The 15760-nt window shown below is 43.9% G+C and overlaps 1 protein-coding gene across 3 annotated transcripts in view; it reads left to right on the forward strand.

Annotated features, from left to right (window-relative positions):
* UBR4 (ubiquitin protein ligase E3 component n-recognin 4) overlaps positions 1 to 15760 on the forward strand; it is a gene marked incomplete at its 5' end in the record, with an annotated part of 127807 nt that overhangs the window by 68110 nt on the left and 43937 nt on the right. For all 3 annotated transcript variants that reach the window (XM_082680317.1, XM_082680318.1, XM_082680319.1), the window contains 11 exons: positions 4858 to 4954; positions 5837 to 5944; positions 6385 to 6501; positions 7696 to 7905; positions 9429 to 9578; positions 10825 to 11052; positions 11808 to 11886; positions 12365 to 12610; positions 13933 to 14101; positions 14627 to 14771; positions 15354 to 15439. In XM_082680317.1, the coding sequence (XP_082536443.1) occupies positions 4858 to 4954; positions 5837 to 5944; positions 6385 to 6501; positions 7696 to 7905; positions 9429 to 9578; positions 10825 to 11052; positions 11808 to 11886; positions 12365 to 12610; positions 13933 to 14101; positions 14627 to 14771; positions 15354 to 15439 (1635 nt within the window). The remainder of the gene's footprint in view (positions 1 to 4857; positions 4955 to 5836; positions 5945 to 6384; positions 6502 to 7695; positions 7906 to 9428; positions 9579 to 10824; positions 11053 to 11807; positions 11887 to 12364; positions 12611 to 13932; positions 14102 to 14626; positions 14772 to 15353; positions 15440 to 15760) is intronic.

Raw genomic sequence — 15760 nt, forward strand, 5'->3', positions numbered from 1 at the left:
AATGGTATCCATCGTTATTGCCAATGAGATGTCACCTGCTGTTACAATTATTGCTTCTTTGAAAACAATGTCTTTACTGCTGCTTTTAAGGTCTTTATCTTGTCACTGTTATTTGTAGTTTTACTAGGATAGGTTTAGGATGGATTTCTTTACATTTGTCCTGCTTGAATGTTTGGGTTAGTGTCTTTTATTAATTCTAGAAACTTCTCATTCATTAATCTCATTCAAATATCTCGTTCATTAATCTCATTGGGCATTGCTTCTGCCTCATTTTCTGTTATTTCTCTTTCTGGGACTTCAGTAGATGTTAGACCATCATATTCTCTTCATGTATCTTAATATCTCTTTTCTTTCTTTTTTAAATTCCTCTGCTTAGTTATTTATAGTTTCCTAAGATTTATTTGAGTGACATCAGAAAACATCAAATACATAGTTATAGGTTTGGAAGATATATAACACTTCTACACTGAAAACTATAAAAGCTAATTGAGAGGAATGAAAGAAGATCTAAATAGATGAAGGGATATACCATGTTATGGATTGAAAGACTCATTATTACAAAGATAACAATTGTCTTAACAGTGATACAGGTTCAGTATAATCCCAGTCACAAATCTTAGCTGGCTTTATATATGTGTCAAAACTGACAAGCTGATCCTGACATTTATTTGGAAGAGCAAGGGACTAAGATTAGCTAAGGCAATATAGAAGGAAACCCACAAAATTAGAGGACCACACAACTGTAGCTTATAAAGCTGTGCTCAGTAAGACAGTGGGATATCGGTGCAAGGATAGACAAAATAGATTAACGAAACAGACTAGGGTTCAGAAACAGATTCACACATACATAGTGACCTGATTTATGACACGATGAGACTTCTGTACAGTGGAAAAAAGATGGTCTTTTCAATCAATGGCAATAGGTTGGTTGGAAATTAATATGGAATAAAATGAGTCTTGACCTGATCATACACAAAAATCAGTTGCTATGGATTTAAACACAAAAGGTAACACCCTACTGGTTTTAGAAGACAAAATATCTTCATGACTTAGGGTGGGCAAAGATTTCTTAAATAGGACACAAAAAGTGTTAACCAAAAGGAAAAAGATACATAGATTAGACTATATTTCAGCAGCTGATTCTTTCTTTCCTCCTTTTGTCTCAGCGTCAGGATTTGAGTCAGCTAATTTTTTTTGCAGACTCCTGTATGGGGAAAAAGTGGTACGGGGGGAAGTGGTATATTTGTTTACTTTTAAACTCAGGGTGTAGCCTTCTGTGTTTTTTTATGAGATTCTCTTAGAAGACCCTCCTCACTTGGGGCAGATTCTAGGCGTCTTTTCCTAGTCCAGACGCCTTGTAAGGTCCTAGCACCCTGATGTACAAGTTGCCTTTAGTGCATCATAGCCTCAAGTTTTCGGATGCCCTGAAATCAGTCTCAGGGCTCTGCTTACCCCTCTGGATTTCTGTCTTCACTCATTTCCTGGCCTAGTAATTTCTTGATTGCTGGTGAGCTCATTATTGCTTTTATTTTGACCTTGTATTCTGTGATCTTTCTAAATTAACTTAAATTCTAATTATCGGTTTTGATAATTAGATTAATCCTAATTATGGGTTTGGTAATTAGATTAATTCTTACCACAGATTCTGCATGAACAATCTTGTCTCCTGTAAATAATGACATTCAACTTTCTTCCCTTCAATCTTTACACTTTTTAACTGTTTTCTCTTGCCTTATTGTATTGGGTAGGAGAGAAGTAGTGATGGTGGAAATCCTTACCTCATTCCCAGACACAGGAGGAAAGGTTTCCTATTTTACCATGAAGTGTGATGTTAACTAGAAGGTTTCCTAGGATATTCTTTTTATTTATTTATTTAATTTTTTTGTGTGTGTGTGTGTGTGGTACGCGGGCCTCTCACTGCTGTGACCTCTCCCGTTGCGGAGCACAGGCTCCGGACGCGCAGGCTCAGCGGCCATGGCTCACGGGCCCAGCCACTCCACGGCATGTGGGATCTTCCCAGACCGGGGCACGAACCCATGTCCCCTGCATCGGCAGGCGGACTCTCAACCACTGCACCACCAGGGAAGCCCTTCTAGGATATTCTTTATCAAATTAAGTTCTGATAGTAGTTTGCTGAGAGATATTTTATCTTGGGTTGGTTTTTGAAGCTTTCCGGTTGCTTTTGTGGCGCTTAGTTGATTATGTTTTTCTCCTTTATTCTGTTTAAGGTTGTAAATTACAGTAATTGATATTTTCCATTATCAAACCAACCTTCTGGGGACACCTGATCGTGATGTCTTACCCTTTGCATCACTGGGTTTGATTTGCTGATATTTTATTTAGGCCTGTAATTTTTCTTCTTTGAAGTGTTTTTGTCAGGTATCGGTGTTCATGTTATTCTGGCCTCATAAAGTAAGTGAGGACATGTTTCCCATTTCTCTGTTCTCTACAAGAGTTTGTGTAAGATTGGTTTTATTTCGTCTGAATTCTTGGAAAAATTGAGCTGTGAAGTCACCTGGGTCTCTAAGGGAAGACTTTCAACTATAGATTCATTCTTTAAATGACACAGAATTATTACTGTTTCTTCACGTGTCAATTTTGGTATGTTGTGCTTTTCAAGGAATTCATTCATTTTACTGGCATAAAGTTGTTCATAATATACCTTATCATCCTTTTAATGTCTTTAGGATTTGTAGTGATATACCTTTTTTCATTTCTAGTATGGGTAACAAATATTTTTCCCCAAAAAAGTCAGTCTTGCTAGAAGTTATCAACTTTATTTACAAAGAACCAACATTTGGCTTTGATTTTTCTCTGTTGTATGCCTACTTTCTGTTTCATTTCCACTCTTGATTATTTCCTTTCTCTTCTTACTAACTTTTTTGTTTTAGTATCTTAATTTTTGGTGGGGGGGGATAATTTTCTGGGTTTTTTTTTTAGCGTTGTAAGATGGAAGGTTAAATCATTGATTTTAAACCTTTCTTTTTCAATACATATTTGAAGCTATATATTTCTCTCTAAAATTCCCTTTAACATTGCTTTGGCTGGAGCTCACATATTTTTATACGTTGTATTTTCATTGCTGTGCAGTTCAAAATGTTTTCTAAATTCTTTTGTAATTTAGTCTTTGGCCCATGGGCTATTTAGAAATATGTTGCCAAATTTCCAAACATTTGGGGATTTTCTAATTATTTTTCTGTTATTGATTGACAGTTTAATTTACTGTGGTTGGGGAACATACTATGTGATTTCGATCCTTTGAAATTTCTTGAGACTCATTATTTCGAAAATGTTGTTACATCTTCTTAGGATTTTCATTTGTTTTTAGCTGGAGGGTCAATTTAGGTAACCTAGCCATATTGCTAATGAAATTCTCTAAAGTTGTTTTAAGTTAACTGTATTTTTCAGGAATAAGTTAGTTAAAGAATTGTTAAGTAACTTATTGTTTTAAATAATAGAATAACTGAATTGGTTTTACTTTGTCACGAGGAGGGAATTGTAACTTTGGTACACTGTTTAATTTTTTTGTTAAGTGGCAAGAGTACTAGTGTCTTAAGAGTTTGAGAAGTCAGTAATCTGGCATGATCTTGGTCCAGATCCAGACTCTACTCATTATGTTGGCTCTTTCCTTTCTGTATATATTCACATGCACGTTCTCCAAATTTGAGGATTTTAATCCATCTCAGAACTTGTTATGTTTTATCCTAAAAGTATTAAGCTGCTGCTGTCATCTCACCTTTCATCACTTGTACCTTATCTGTTCCTGAGCAATTTTATTCATTTGTAGTCCTCACACAACTGGTCTAATTATTTGAAGATGCATGCCTGGGCTTTTGTGTATTACTATATTCTGAAGGTTGTTTAGCTCATTCCTTCAAGTTCTTTTTGGAACAATTGTCATTTATTATTCAAGACTCTATTTTCATTCAGACTTTTATTATACTGAAAATATTCTGGATACCTGCTAGGATATGGAATGCATGAAAATCACACTTAAAAAATATGAAGGCATGTGGTTTCTTACACACGTAAAGTAAAATGAAGCAAAATGGTTTATTAATTTTGAGAGTGAATCCATGAATTGATTTAGCAAATGCACTGTTAATCTGTGTAAGATTGTGTTAGGTGAGACTGCCAGCCCACTTGTTGACAAGACCCTAATTAATTTTCATATTGGTCCTCTTGAATCAGCATATCCACTAGCGATCCAGAAGCACACATTGTTATACTACAGAAGCCCAGCTGTATATCTGCAGGTGAAGAAGGCTAGGTAGTGGCCAACTGCATATATGGGAGAACTCACGGTTCTAGTATTGATGCTGAGATTGAATTTTATACTAGGAAAAATGATGACTAAGCTGTGAGAGGGCAAAGCAGTGACTGGCCTTCCTAAGGACTTGGGAAGCAAGAAAAAAGGGCTAGGTCACTATACAATTGGATGATGTAAAATTTGTAGACGGGAGAATTCCAGAAAATAATGCCTGGAGGCAGAATAGGGCCACGTGTTGGGAAAAGCCATAGAGCTTACTGTTGAAGGTTTGGTTTGAATAGTGAGAACAGCTAGGACCTGGTTGCTTGAGAAATATCTTAACTTTCCTGTAGTAAGTTTTCAGTACCATCAGTTGTATCTTGGAATAGTTTTGCTCCACTTTAACAGAGTGAGATTTTTCCTTCTATGTTGCTGGTACACCAAAGGCATGTCTTAACAGTTTTTTTTTTTTGTTTTTTTTTAATGCTAGGATTGTTCCTAAGAAGTAGCTTCCTTCTTTACGTCAGTGGCAGGAGGAAAGAACTATATTCAGCTGGTTAGTGTTTGTGTATTAGCTCATGTTTCATGTATTTTCCCTGGTCTTGTAGGCTGCACATGGTCCGTCTGATGCTGTTGGAGAGACTACTGCAAACTTTGCCCCAGTTACGAAGTGTTGGAGGTGTCCGGGCCATTCCATACATGCAGGTATCCCTCAGTTCACTTGGGTCTGTCACATCAGAGTTGGACCATCCTTAAGCATGCTCACAGCTCTCCTTCTGAGGCTCTGTAAGACTTGGTTTGGTATTAGCTCATAGAATAATGGATGTAATTTTGAATTGCAAGTTATAGCCCTTCATTTGATAGATGAGAAGGCCGAGGATCAGAGAATGAAATTAAAAATTTTCTACAGCCATCCAGCTAGTTATTGACAGAGCCAGGAACAAAAGTCTGCTCCAGAGATTCTTAATGTCTAGTAACTCTTTTTTTTTTTTTTTTTTTTTTTGCGGTACGCGGGCCTCTCACTGTTGTGGCCTCTCCTGTTGCGGAGCACAGGCTCCGGGCATGCAGGCTCAGCGGTCATGGCTCACGGGCCCAGCCGCTCCGTGGCACGTGGGATCTTCCCGGACCGGGACACGAACCTATGTCCCCTGCATTGGCAGGCGGACTCTCAACCACTGCACCACCAGGGAAGCCCTAGTAACTCTTCATTAATATTAGTAGTAGAGTGTCGTCTGATAGCTGTTCCCCCACTAGCTGCCTTCGTCTTAGGCAAAATTGTTCTTTAATTAGAATACCACAGTGCCATTTCTTAAGCCACTTTGGTTGGATATAGTATAGTGTAGGCTAGTCAATTAGTTTTGCAGAACATTTTCTGTGATGCCAAGGGTAGCATATGCCATAATTTGACTCTTCTGACTCTGGACACTTCAACTTTGGTTACCTTAGGACTTAGAGAACCTTTTCATGGATTATTGTTATGATTGACAGGGCAGTCAGGAAGACTGGGATTTCTTCTGAAACACCTTCTGTTTAGAATTGTTCTTTAGGGAATTGGCTTTCATGTTTTATCTCTCTGTTGACGTCCAGGTCATTCTGATGCTTACTACAGATCTGGATGGAGAAGATGAGAAAGACAAGGGGGCCCTGGACAACCTGCTCTCCCAGCTTATTGCTGAACTGGGCATGGATAAGAAGGTGAAATTTGAGAGTCATATTGTGTGAGAGGCAGGGATTGGCTGAGATCAGTTTTCAGTTTTTCATTCCTCTCTTAGAGGAACTTCACCTAATTTCAAGGGGTGACCCTCCACTGAGGGCTCCAGTTGTGTTGATTCATCAGAAACGTTTTTAGTGCCTGCTTTGGCCCTGGCATACTTTTGGCTCTGGCTATAAATGAGGAACAAGACCAAGTCCCTGCCCTCATAGACCTTTTGTAGCTCCACAGGGTGAAAACAATGAACTGGTTGTTTGTATCTTAACATGGCTTCCTAGGTGTATCAGACTCTAGATCATCCACATATAGACCACAGGTATATTGGAGCTTGTTTTGTCTCTGAGTCCAAGTGAGGCAATCTTGTTGAGAGGACGCCTCAAGGTTAAAGTAAGTGTGGTCTTCTGGGCTCCGCCTCTGTCCCCAGGACGTCTCCAAGAAGAACGAACGCAGTGCCCTGAATGAGGTCCATCTGGTGGTGATGAGACTCCTGAGTGTCTTCATGTCCAGGACCAAATCCGGATCCAAGTCTTCCATATGCGAGGTATCTTGCTTTGGGCTAATGGGTGTGGGGAAAGGAAAGAGGATTGTCTGGTTGGCACTCGGGCAGTGGGCAGAGGCCTCTGTTAGAGCCAGGCCATTGTCGCTTGAGAGCAGTAGCATTCTAAGCTGCCACCGCTCAGGGGCAGAGCATCTACCTTTCTCGGGGTCCCTTCCAAGCTCTGATCTTTTCCAACAATCCCTCCACTGGGGGCGGTTAAAGCGTTTGGAAGTTCCATTATTGAAAAGCAGGAGACTGTTCTGCAAGGCGCAGAGTGGCTAAGAGGATTCCCCTCCTGTATGTTGCTATAAGGTATGGTAATAGAGCAGAGAGAAAGCAGCGGTGTGTGGTGGAAAGGAGATTAACACAAAGCAGAGAAGGTAGAAATGGGGCTGAACTGCATCCAATCTTAATGAGCTTCTGAGCTGTGTGGGTGGCTGGGGCTTGCCAGGCTCTCCTAATGGTTTTATTTACAGTAGCTTTTCTCCCGCTTTTCTGTTCATGTGATCACTCACCCCATCTCCTTTGGAATCTGGTTCTATGGAAAGAGCCTCTACTAGGAGGGTGGGGCTGCAAAGAATGCCTATAGTGGAAAGTTTTCTCTCTTTTTAACATAAATGGGCTTCTTTTCTAGCTGCCCAAGGAGAAAGAGAAAACTCTTCCCTGCAGGTGGAAGGGTTATCTAATCCTGGCCTCCTTGGCCTCTGGCACATATGTGTAGGGAGATTAGATTTGGGAACTGGTGTTCCTTTGTTTTCTCTTACCATGATGCTGCTGTTCAGAAGAGTGGGGGAAATGTTTGAGTTAGTCGGGAAACGTTTTTTTGTTTTTTTTTATTTTTTACTTTTTTGCGGTATGCGGGCCTCTCACTGTTGTGGCCTCTCCTGTTGCGGAGCACAGGCTCCGGACGCGCAGGCTCAGCGGCCATGGCTCACGGGCCCAGCCGCTCCGTGGCATGTGGGATCCTCCTGGACCGGGGCACAAACCCATGTCCCCTGCATCGGCAGGCGGACTCTCAACCAATGTGCCACCAGGGAAGCCCGTAGTCGGGAAACTTTTAACTCAAGAGACTGACTCCCTCAGTTCCATGACAGCTTCTCCTAAGGCTGTTGTGAGTGCGTTTCCTACCCCCAACACTCAGCTGAATGCCACACTGTTCTACAGGCCATTCTTAGCTTCTCCCTGGTTTTTCCCCAGTCATCTTCCCTCATCTCCAGTGCCACAGCAGCAGCCCTGCTGAGCTCTGGCGCTGTGGACTACTGCCTGCACGTGCTCAAGTCCCTGCTGGAGTACTGGAAGAGCCAGCAGAACGATGAGGAACCCGTGGCTACCAGCCAGCTGCTGAAACCACATACTACGTCATCCCCACCCGACATGAGCCCATTCTTCCTCCGCCAGTATGTGAAGGTGAGGTCCTTCCCCGGGCAGTGAACCACTCCTGTCCCTCATCTAGGGCACTGTCCTCTTCAGTCTCAGTGAGTAGTGCTGAAGGAGCCGAGGATGTCACATACTCCCCCTGCTGTTACAGGATGCCCTAGTTTAGAAGATGGGCTTTCTGGTCAGGTGAGTCTGGGAACATGTCCCTGGGGAACAAGTGTTCCCACTTACCAGCCATGAAGCTTGGAGAAGTTCTATCTAACCGTAGTAAGCCTCAGTTGGCACACCTGGAAAATGAGCATACACATAGTATCTGCTTTATAGAGTTGTTGTGAGCATTGGATGAGGTGATGTTTGTAAAGCGCAGTGCCTAGCACGTAGCAGTGCTCAATAAATGTTAATTATTATTACCATTTCTGTTCCATTGGAGGAGTCCATGTAGTGGAGCAAGATGGCCTGGGGTAGCTGTGCTGCTTATTGCATACTCAGGACTGCTTCGAATTGTATGGGAGTATAACAGGGCACAAATTGTGAATCTGGTCATGTCCTTCTCTTTGTATAACCTTCTAGTGGTTTTCCATAACTTTTCAGCCAAAAAGTTCTTTGCCGATCCAGCTATCTACTTAACTCTCTACTTTATCAACTGTAACACCCCTGCATGCAGCCCTGCTAATCTGTGTGTCTCTCCCAGCGTACATGCTGTCCCTTCAGAAATTTTTTCCTCTCCTGCATCCCTTCCTTCCCCTGTCTAGTTAACTCCTAGCCCTTCTTCAAGACCCAGCTCAAGTATTGGATCTTTCCCCAGAACACACTTTTCTGCTGTCTGAGCGAGATGGCCTTTCCCTGGGTCCCAGAGCACCCTGTGCACACATGTGGAGTCTTCCCCTCCAGACTATCAGCAAAGACCATATTTTATTTCTCTTCACACGCCCAGTGCTTGACATAGATCTGATAAACAGCTGGTGATTGAATATGTGGGACACATGCCCCCAAACTCTCACAGTCTCTTTCTGGGGACCACACAGGTTGTAGGATAGCTGTTGTTTCCGTTGTCCTCAATCTCTCGGTACCCCTGCCTCTGTGTGTGGGCCCAGGATATCGACTTGAGTTCAGTGATCTTTGACACCCCCTTGGTTACACGAATGTTTCTTGTTGTCATGGAAAACTTTGGTTCTAGGGAATGGAATACATCTCATAGAAAGTCAGAAATCCTTCTCCATTACTGTTTTTTCAATTTTTTCCTATTCTAATTTTTGTGTAAGCAGAGTAAAATCAATCCAGTGTCAAAAACCAGAGTGAAATGTTAGAACTTTAAAGAGCAGTGAGATCTGCCTCCACAATAAGCTTTGCATGTAATGAAATTGCCCCCAGGAGCCTGGGGTCTTCCTGGGTTTGTAAACTGAACTATCCGTCGGTGAAGGCTCCAGCTTTGAAAGGTGCCATTTACCATCTCCAGCGTGAGGTTCTCCTAGTGAGCAATAGACCAGCCTTTTTCCTAACTGCGGTCGGGAAATTGTCAATCACAGGTTCTTATACAAATGTTCTTCTCCCAGGGCCATGCTGCCGATGTGTTTGAGGCCTACACTCAGCTTCTCACAGAGATGGTACTGAGGCTGCCATACCAGATCAAAAAGATCGCTGACACCAATTCTCGAATCCCACCTCCTGTCTTTGATCATTCGTGGTTTTACTTTCTCTCAGAGGTAAGTGAAGGTCCCAGTCGAGGAGAGGACACACCGGCTGTGACTGCCTTTGTGGCTCCCTTGCATCCTAACCATCAGGTGGTATTTCCCCCAGCAGAGTCCCTCCCACCATTTAGGTCTTGCCCCTCCAGAGTGTACTGTGTGGTGAAACTGTGGAAGATGTGTGTCAGAGCAAGCATCCACTTTAGTGTTTGGTTCTCTACACTTACCTTCGGCCACATGTGGTGGTAATGGACAAGTTTAATAGTTTGGACTCTGCCTGGAAAACAGAAAGTATACTAGTTAAATGAACTGAGAGATTTTAATATAGAGAATTGGTTAAGCAGCCACTGAAGAACAACAGCAAAGATAAAAAGGGAACGTTGTGGTAACACACGGGTAGTAGCCGCAAGCAGCAGCAGCAGCAGCCCCCTGAGTGCAGAGGAGAGCCCGGCGGAGCTGAGGAGGGGCTGCCGCTGCTCGCACCTCAGGAGCCCGGAAGGGGTGTGATGTGGTGGAGTCTGGAAGCTCTAAAAGAAGCCGGTGAACAGGACCGCCCGGACCTGGTTTGTCCTTGACTGTTGAAGAGATGCTGGAGGCCGCTAGGGTGAAGGGCTGCTCCTAGGATGGCAGGCAGGTGGGAAGGAGCAAGTCCCTTCTCTCCCTCCTGCCTTTTGGTGTCCCTCCAGTGCTCCCCACTGGCAGAACCTAAGAGGGGACCAGCCGGCAAGAAACAGCGCAGTTAGCTTTAGTTCTGGACTAGACGTCACAGAGCAGGGTGTGGTGGGGTGGCTTTGGAGCCGAGAGGAAATGGCTGAATAACCTGCACAGCAAGCATGAGATTAACTCTGGGAAGAATAATGTTAGCAAACCCCAAACAGCCATTTCAAGTCATGTAGATGTAACGGCGCAGCTTCTTCCCCACCTCTTTTACCTGAAAGAGAGATTCTGAATGTTATTTTTCTTCACGCGTTCATTCTGGTTGGGCTGGAGTGCAGACCAGCCTCCTGTAGATTCCTAAGTACTCCACGAGCGGTAGCAGGCATGTTGCTCCTTTTCCCTTTCTGACGTTTTCCTTTCTGTGCCTGTCTTTCTGCTGGTCCTTGTAAGGAATACTAAAGCTCACCAGGGCCTAGCTTGACAGCAAGGAAGTAGCTTGGTCTGTGTTACCAGTTTTTAGTAACAGCTCATGAAAACCCGAGGCGCTGTGGCTGGTACAGATACAGTTCCAGAGTCATTGACTCTTTGTGTCGTTTCTCCCCTCAAGTACCTGATGATCCAGCAAACTCCATTTGTGCGCCGGCAAGTCCGCAAACTTCTGCTCTTCATCTGTGGGTCAAAGGAGAAATACCGCCAGCTCCGGGATTTGCACACCCTCGACTCCCATGTGCGCGGGATCAAGAAGCTGCTGGAGGAGCAGGGGATCTTCCTCCGGGCAAGTGTGGTTACAGCCAGCTCTGGCTCCGCCCTGCAGTATGACACGCTCATCAGCCTGGTACGGCCGGTGTTGGGTGGTGTGGCAGGGCAGGGGAGGCTGTGGACGAGGCTCAGCCAAGTGGGTAATAGGATGGAGCAGCACACACAGGGCTTTTCGGTATTTTGAGAACATCATGGCCAGGGTTGCGAGCAGGGTAGATCCATGATACCCACCTGGGTGCTATACCACATGCACTTGGCTTCAGGGTCTGCGATTGCCCCTCCCTGGTCCCGCCCCCACCTGGCAGTGGTTCCTCTGTTGTGAGGAGGGGTGGCTTGGGCTTTTTACCAGTGTCATTTGTTCATGTCGTGGACAGGATCAACCCGGGATTTGTGCACCTCTCATTTTTGTCCCTGAATACTAAAGAAATGATGTATTATCGCCTAAGATCAGTTGTTTGACTTTGGGGAGTAAATTGAATATATTGCATAGGAACATCTAGGAAGAACATCTTCAGTGTTAAAGACTCCTAATCCAGTGTTCTTACTATTATGCTTTTAGCAAGAAAAAAATAAACTGGATTGTAGTGTCTTACGTCATGACCTACCTTTCCTGCTGCATTATTGAGTGGTCTGAAGAATCCCTGAAAACAAAAGGGCTTTGTGTGGTGGGACGTTGAATGTAGGAGGCTCAGTGTTTGGGCCTTGGCCCCAGGTTCACTGGGGCACCGATCAACCTTGCACAGAGGGCGAGGGTTTGTAGTCCAAAGCTGAGGTGATGACCCCTCAAGACAGCGGGTGTGGGTCGTTTCTGGTGATTGGTTTCCATTTCAGATGGAGCACCTGAAAGCCTGTGCAGAGATTGCTGCCCAGCGAACCATCAACTGGCAGAAATTCTGCATCAAAGATGACTGTAAGCAGTGCTTCTCCTTTTGGTTGCTGTTACTCATTCATTCCTTCAAGAACTGTTCATCGAAGCCCACTATATGCCAAGCGTTAAACTGGGTTCTAGAGATACAGCCATGAGCAAGATAGACAGAACTCTGCCCAGCAAAGAAGACAAGTAAAAACTTAAAAGATTGCTAAGCGTCCATAGACAAAATGTGGGGTGCGGTGGGACGACAACAAGCATATTGTTGTGGTCAGCTAAGGAGGAGAATCATCTTCTTCACAGGAGTGGGGGCTGGGAGCCAGCCTCTGTGTAGTTGTTGCACTACTTGTCAGATATTTCCAAAGAGGGTGTAAATTCTTCTGGGAACTTCCAGCAGAGAACCTGGACAAAGGAGGTGGTGGGAGTAGGGCAGCCCTGGCGTCTGGAGCAGGTGCTCCCGTTCTTGTGTGTGAGTTTCGCAGTTGTGTCAGAGCTGAGCCCCTGTCTCCTCTGCCTGCAGCTGTCCTGTACTTCCTCCTCCAAGTCAGCTTCTTGGTGGATGAGGGCGTGTCTCCGGTGCTGCTGCAGCTGCTCTCCTGTGCTCTGTGCGGCAGCAAAGTCCTCGCTGCACTGGCGGCCTCGGCAGGGCCCTCCAGTGCTTCCTCCTCCTCAGCCCCTGTGGCCACTGGTTCTGGACAAGCCACAACACAGTCAAAGTCGTCCACAAAGAAGAGTAAGAAAGAAGAAAAGGAAAAGGAGAAAGAGGGTAAGGGTCACCTTCTTGTCTCAGTGACCAGGGTGATGTGTTCTAATCTCTCTGAGAGCACATCGTTCATTCTCTTCTTTTTTTTTTTTTAATTTTTATTGGCATATAGTTGCTTTACAACGTTGTGTTAGTTTCTTGCTGTACTGCAAAGTGAATCAGTCATACGTATACATATATACCCTCTTTTTTTAGATTTCCTTCCCACTTAGTTCACCACTGAGCATTGAGTAGAGTTCCCTGTGCTATACAGTAGGTTCTCATTAGTTATCTGTTTTACACATAGTAGTGTATGCATGTCAGTCCCAGTCTCCCAGTTCATTGCATTCCCCACTTCCCCCCTTGGTAACCATAAGTTTGTCATTCTCTTCTTCTGAAAGGTTTTTCATCCTGATTTACAGGGACCTAAAACCCAAATGCCCTCTAGTGTCATTTTCAGTTATGTTGAAGGTGACACCTTAAAGAGTGTGACTTCCGTACCTAGTGTCTGTAACGGGAAACGTCAAAGTGCACCAAACATTTTTACTAGGCCCAAGTTTCTTTTAATATGAAATAATAACACTTGCTTCGTGGAGAGATTGTCGGTGTTAAATGAAACTATGCTTATAAATGTGCCTTGTAAACTGGTAAATGCTCTACAAATGGCCACTGTAGTGAGCTTTAGCTGATTCCTTGCCAGCAGAAAGGCAAAAGCGTTTTTTCTGCGTTCCTGATTTGCATGGTCCTTGGAGGCCTGAGACAGGTGATTGGTGGAGAGCAGTTGAGGTTCACATTCCCCAATGAATTATTCAGATCTCTCTGTGCCAGTCTGTGGTAATGTTGACTGTTGTAGGTAGCAAACTTCTGAAAGGAAATTCCTTCTCCAATGTGACTATCTTTGTCAGTGCCAGGCTTGTAGAGGTACTTTTTTTGGTAGGATTATTATATCTGGGGCTGACTTTTTGTCTCTCAGTAACCAACTGAAAGTTTTTTTTTTTTTTTCCCCTGCGGTACGCGGGCCTCTCACTGTTGTGGCCTCTCCCGTTGCGGAGCACAGGCTCCAGACGCGCAGGCCCAGCAGCCATGGTTCACGGGCCCAGCCGCTCCGCAGCACACGGGATCCTCCTGGACCGGGGCACGAACCTGCGTCCCCTGCATCGGCAGGCGGACTCCCAACCACTGTGCCACCAGGGAAGCCCCTGAAAGTTGTTTTCAAATCATAACCACTTTGGTGAAACTTTAAAACATGGACAGAATTCCCTCTCTTTCCACCTGAGCACTGGCTGTAGGACCCTAGACCACTTCTTCCTACTTTTCAGCCCTTCAGTCCTGCTTTGATCTTGCAGGTGAGAGCTCAGGAAGCCAGGAGGATCAGCTGTGCACAGCTCTGGTGAACCAGCTGAACAAATTTGCAGATAAGGAGACCTTGGTCCAGTTTCTGCGTTGCTTCCTCTTAGAGTCCAATTCTTCCTCGGTGCGCTGGCAGGCCCACTGCCTGACACTGCATATCTACAGGTAGGGTCCGGGGCTTAGTTTTAGCAGACTGTGTGGGTCTGGGACCAGAGTGGGTGATGTATCAACAGTTCTGTCTTGGCTCTATGTTCCATACTCAAGGTCGTCCGTACTATAAGTATTTACACCAGTCTGAATCCTCTTGACTATTACAGATTTCTTCATTGAATTATCTGCTTTTTGGCTATTAAACTGATGTCAGAAGCAAGAGATGATCTGTTTTCCACTAAGAAGGCTATGTTTACAAGTTTGTAAAATGACCAGGCTTGACTCTTTAGGGTAACAAAGCTCAGTTTCTGCCATTGAGAGATGTCAGATGATGGGAATAAATCACCTCCTGAAGACAGGAAAGGATCATGCTGCATCTGTTAAGGTTGATTGTCAAAAGAACAGTAGAGCCATTCAAACTTAACCCCATAGTTGTGGGGAAATAGATACATCTCCAAAACGGTACCTGGGCCTTGTTGATAAATAAAGGAACCTCAGGGTTTTCTGCTGCTTATAATATGAGCTGTCATTTATCTACAGAAACTCTAGCAAATCTCAACAGGAGCTCCTGCTAGATCTGATGTGGTCTATATGGCCAGAACTCCCAGCCTATGGTCGTAAGGCTGCCCAATTTGTGGACCTACTAGGATATTTCTCCTTGAAAACCCCACAAACAGAGAAGAAGGTAACAGATGATTGACGGTTGGAGAGGCTAACTTGGCCACATTTTAACCTTTTTTATCTTGAGTTAAGAACGTTATGATCAACCCACATGGGAGTACATATATGAAATCTCTTTTAAATATATATTAAGCACTCCCAGTATGTATGCCACCTAGATAATATACACTAGCAAATAAGTATAGTCTGAATTTGGCTTAGCCAATAGAGGTAGATAAAGTGGGGAAGAAAATGCAACTCATTAAAGTTGCTTGGGAAAGAAAGTGCTCCTCTGGGTTTCCTGGCAGTCCTGATCACATATCCAATGTGTTTTTGCAATTAGATAACCATTTCATGGCTTCTCCATAATAATAAAATTTCTCTCCCTCCACAAGGTATAGAAAGAGGGGCTGTCACTAAGATCGTGGAAACTACCAAAGAAGAGAGAATCCTTTAAATGACTAGGAGTTAGGCTCAGCTTTGTTTGATTCTGAATGAGGGCTGCTACTTCTAGGGCGGTATCAGCTAGAAAGCAGAGGAAAAGTCTTTGCCAGTAAGACTTTCCCTTGGGCTTTGATTCTGGTCCTATATTGACTTCTGTTTTCAGTTGAAAGAATATTCACAGAAGGCTGTGGAGATTCTTCGTACTCAGAACCACATTCTTACCAACCATCCCAACTCCAACATTTACAAGTGAGTTTTGTTCTGCTTTCTTCCTATTTGAAGCTCGGTCAACAGTCCAGTTGCTATTTCCACATTGATTGGCTCTTATTTATGAATCAATACGCTCCTGTCTAGTTGGTCTTTGAATCCCTCCCTTGTAGTTGGGGCCTTGTGCATAGAAGGTGCTCAAAATGTAACTGCTGAATTAGAGTTTGGTAAGCAATGATTTAAGAAGGTCTCTAGTTTTCAAGGGTCTTAAGTGTAAATCACATAAGGCAAGTTTACAGAAATGGCTGCATTAAAAAAAAAAAAAAAAAAAACTTTGGAAGACACTGTTGGCTAAACGGTCAG

Source organism: Grampus griseus, assembly GCF_964374135.1.
Source record: "Grampus griseus genome assembly, chromosome: 1".
Lineage (NCBI taxonomy): Eukaryota > Metazoa > Chordata > Mammalia > Artiodactyla > Delphinidae > Grampus > Grampus griseus.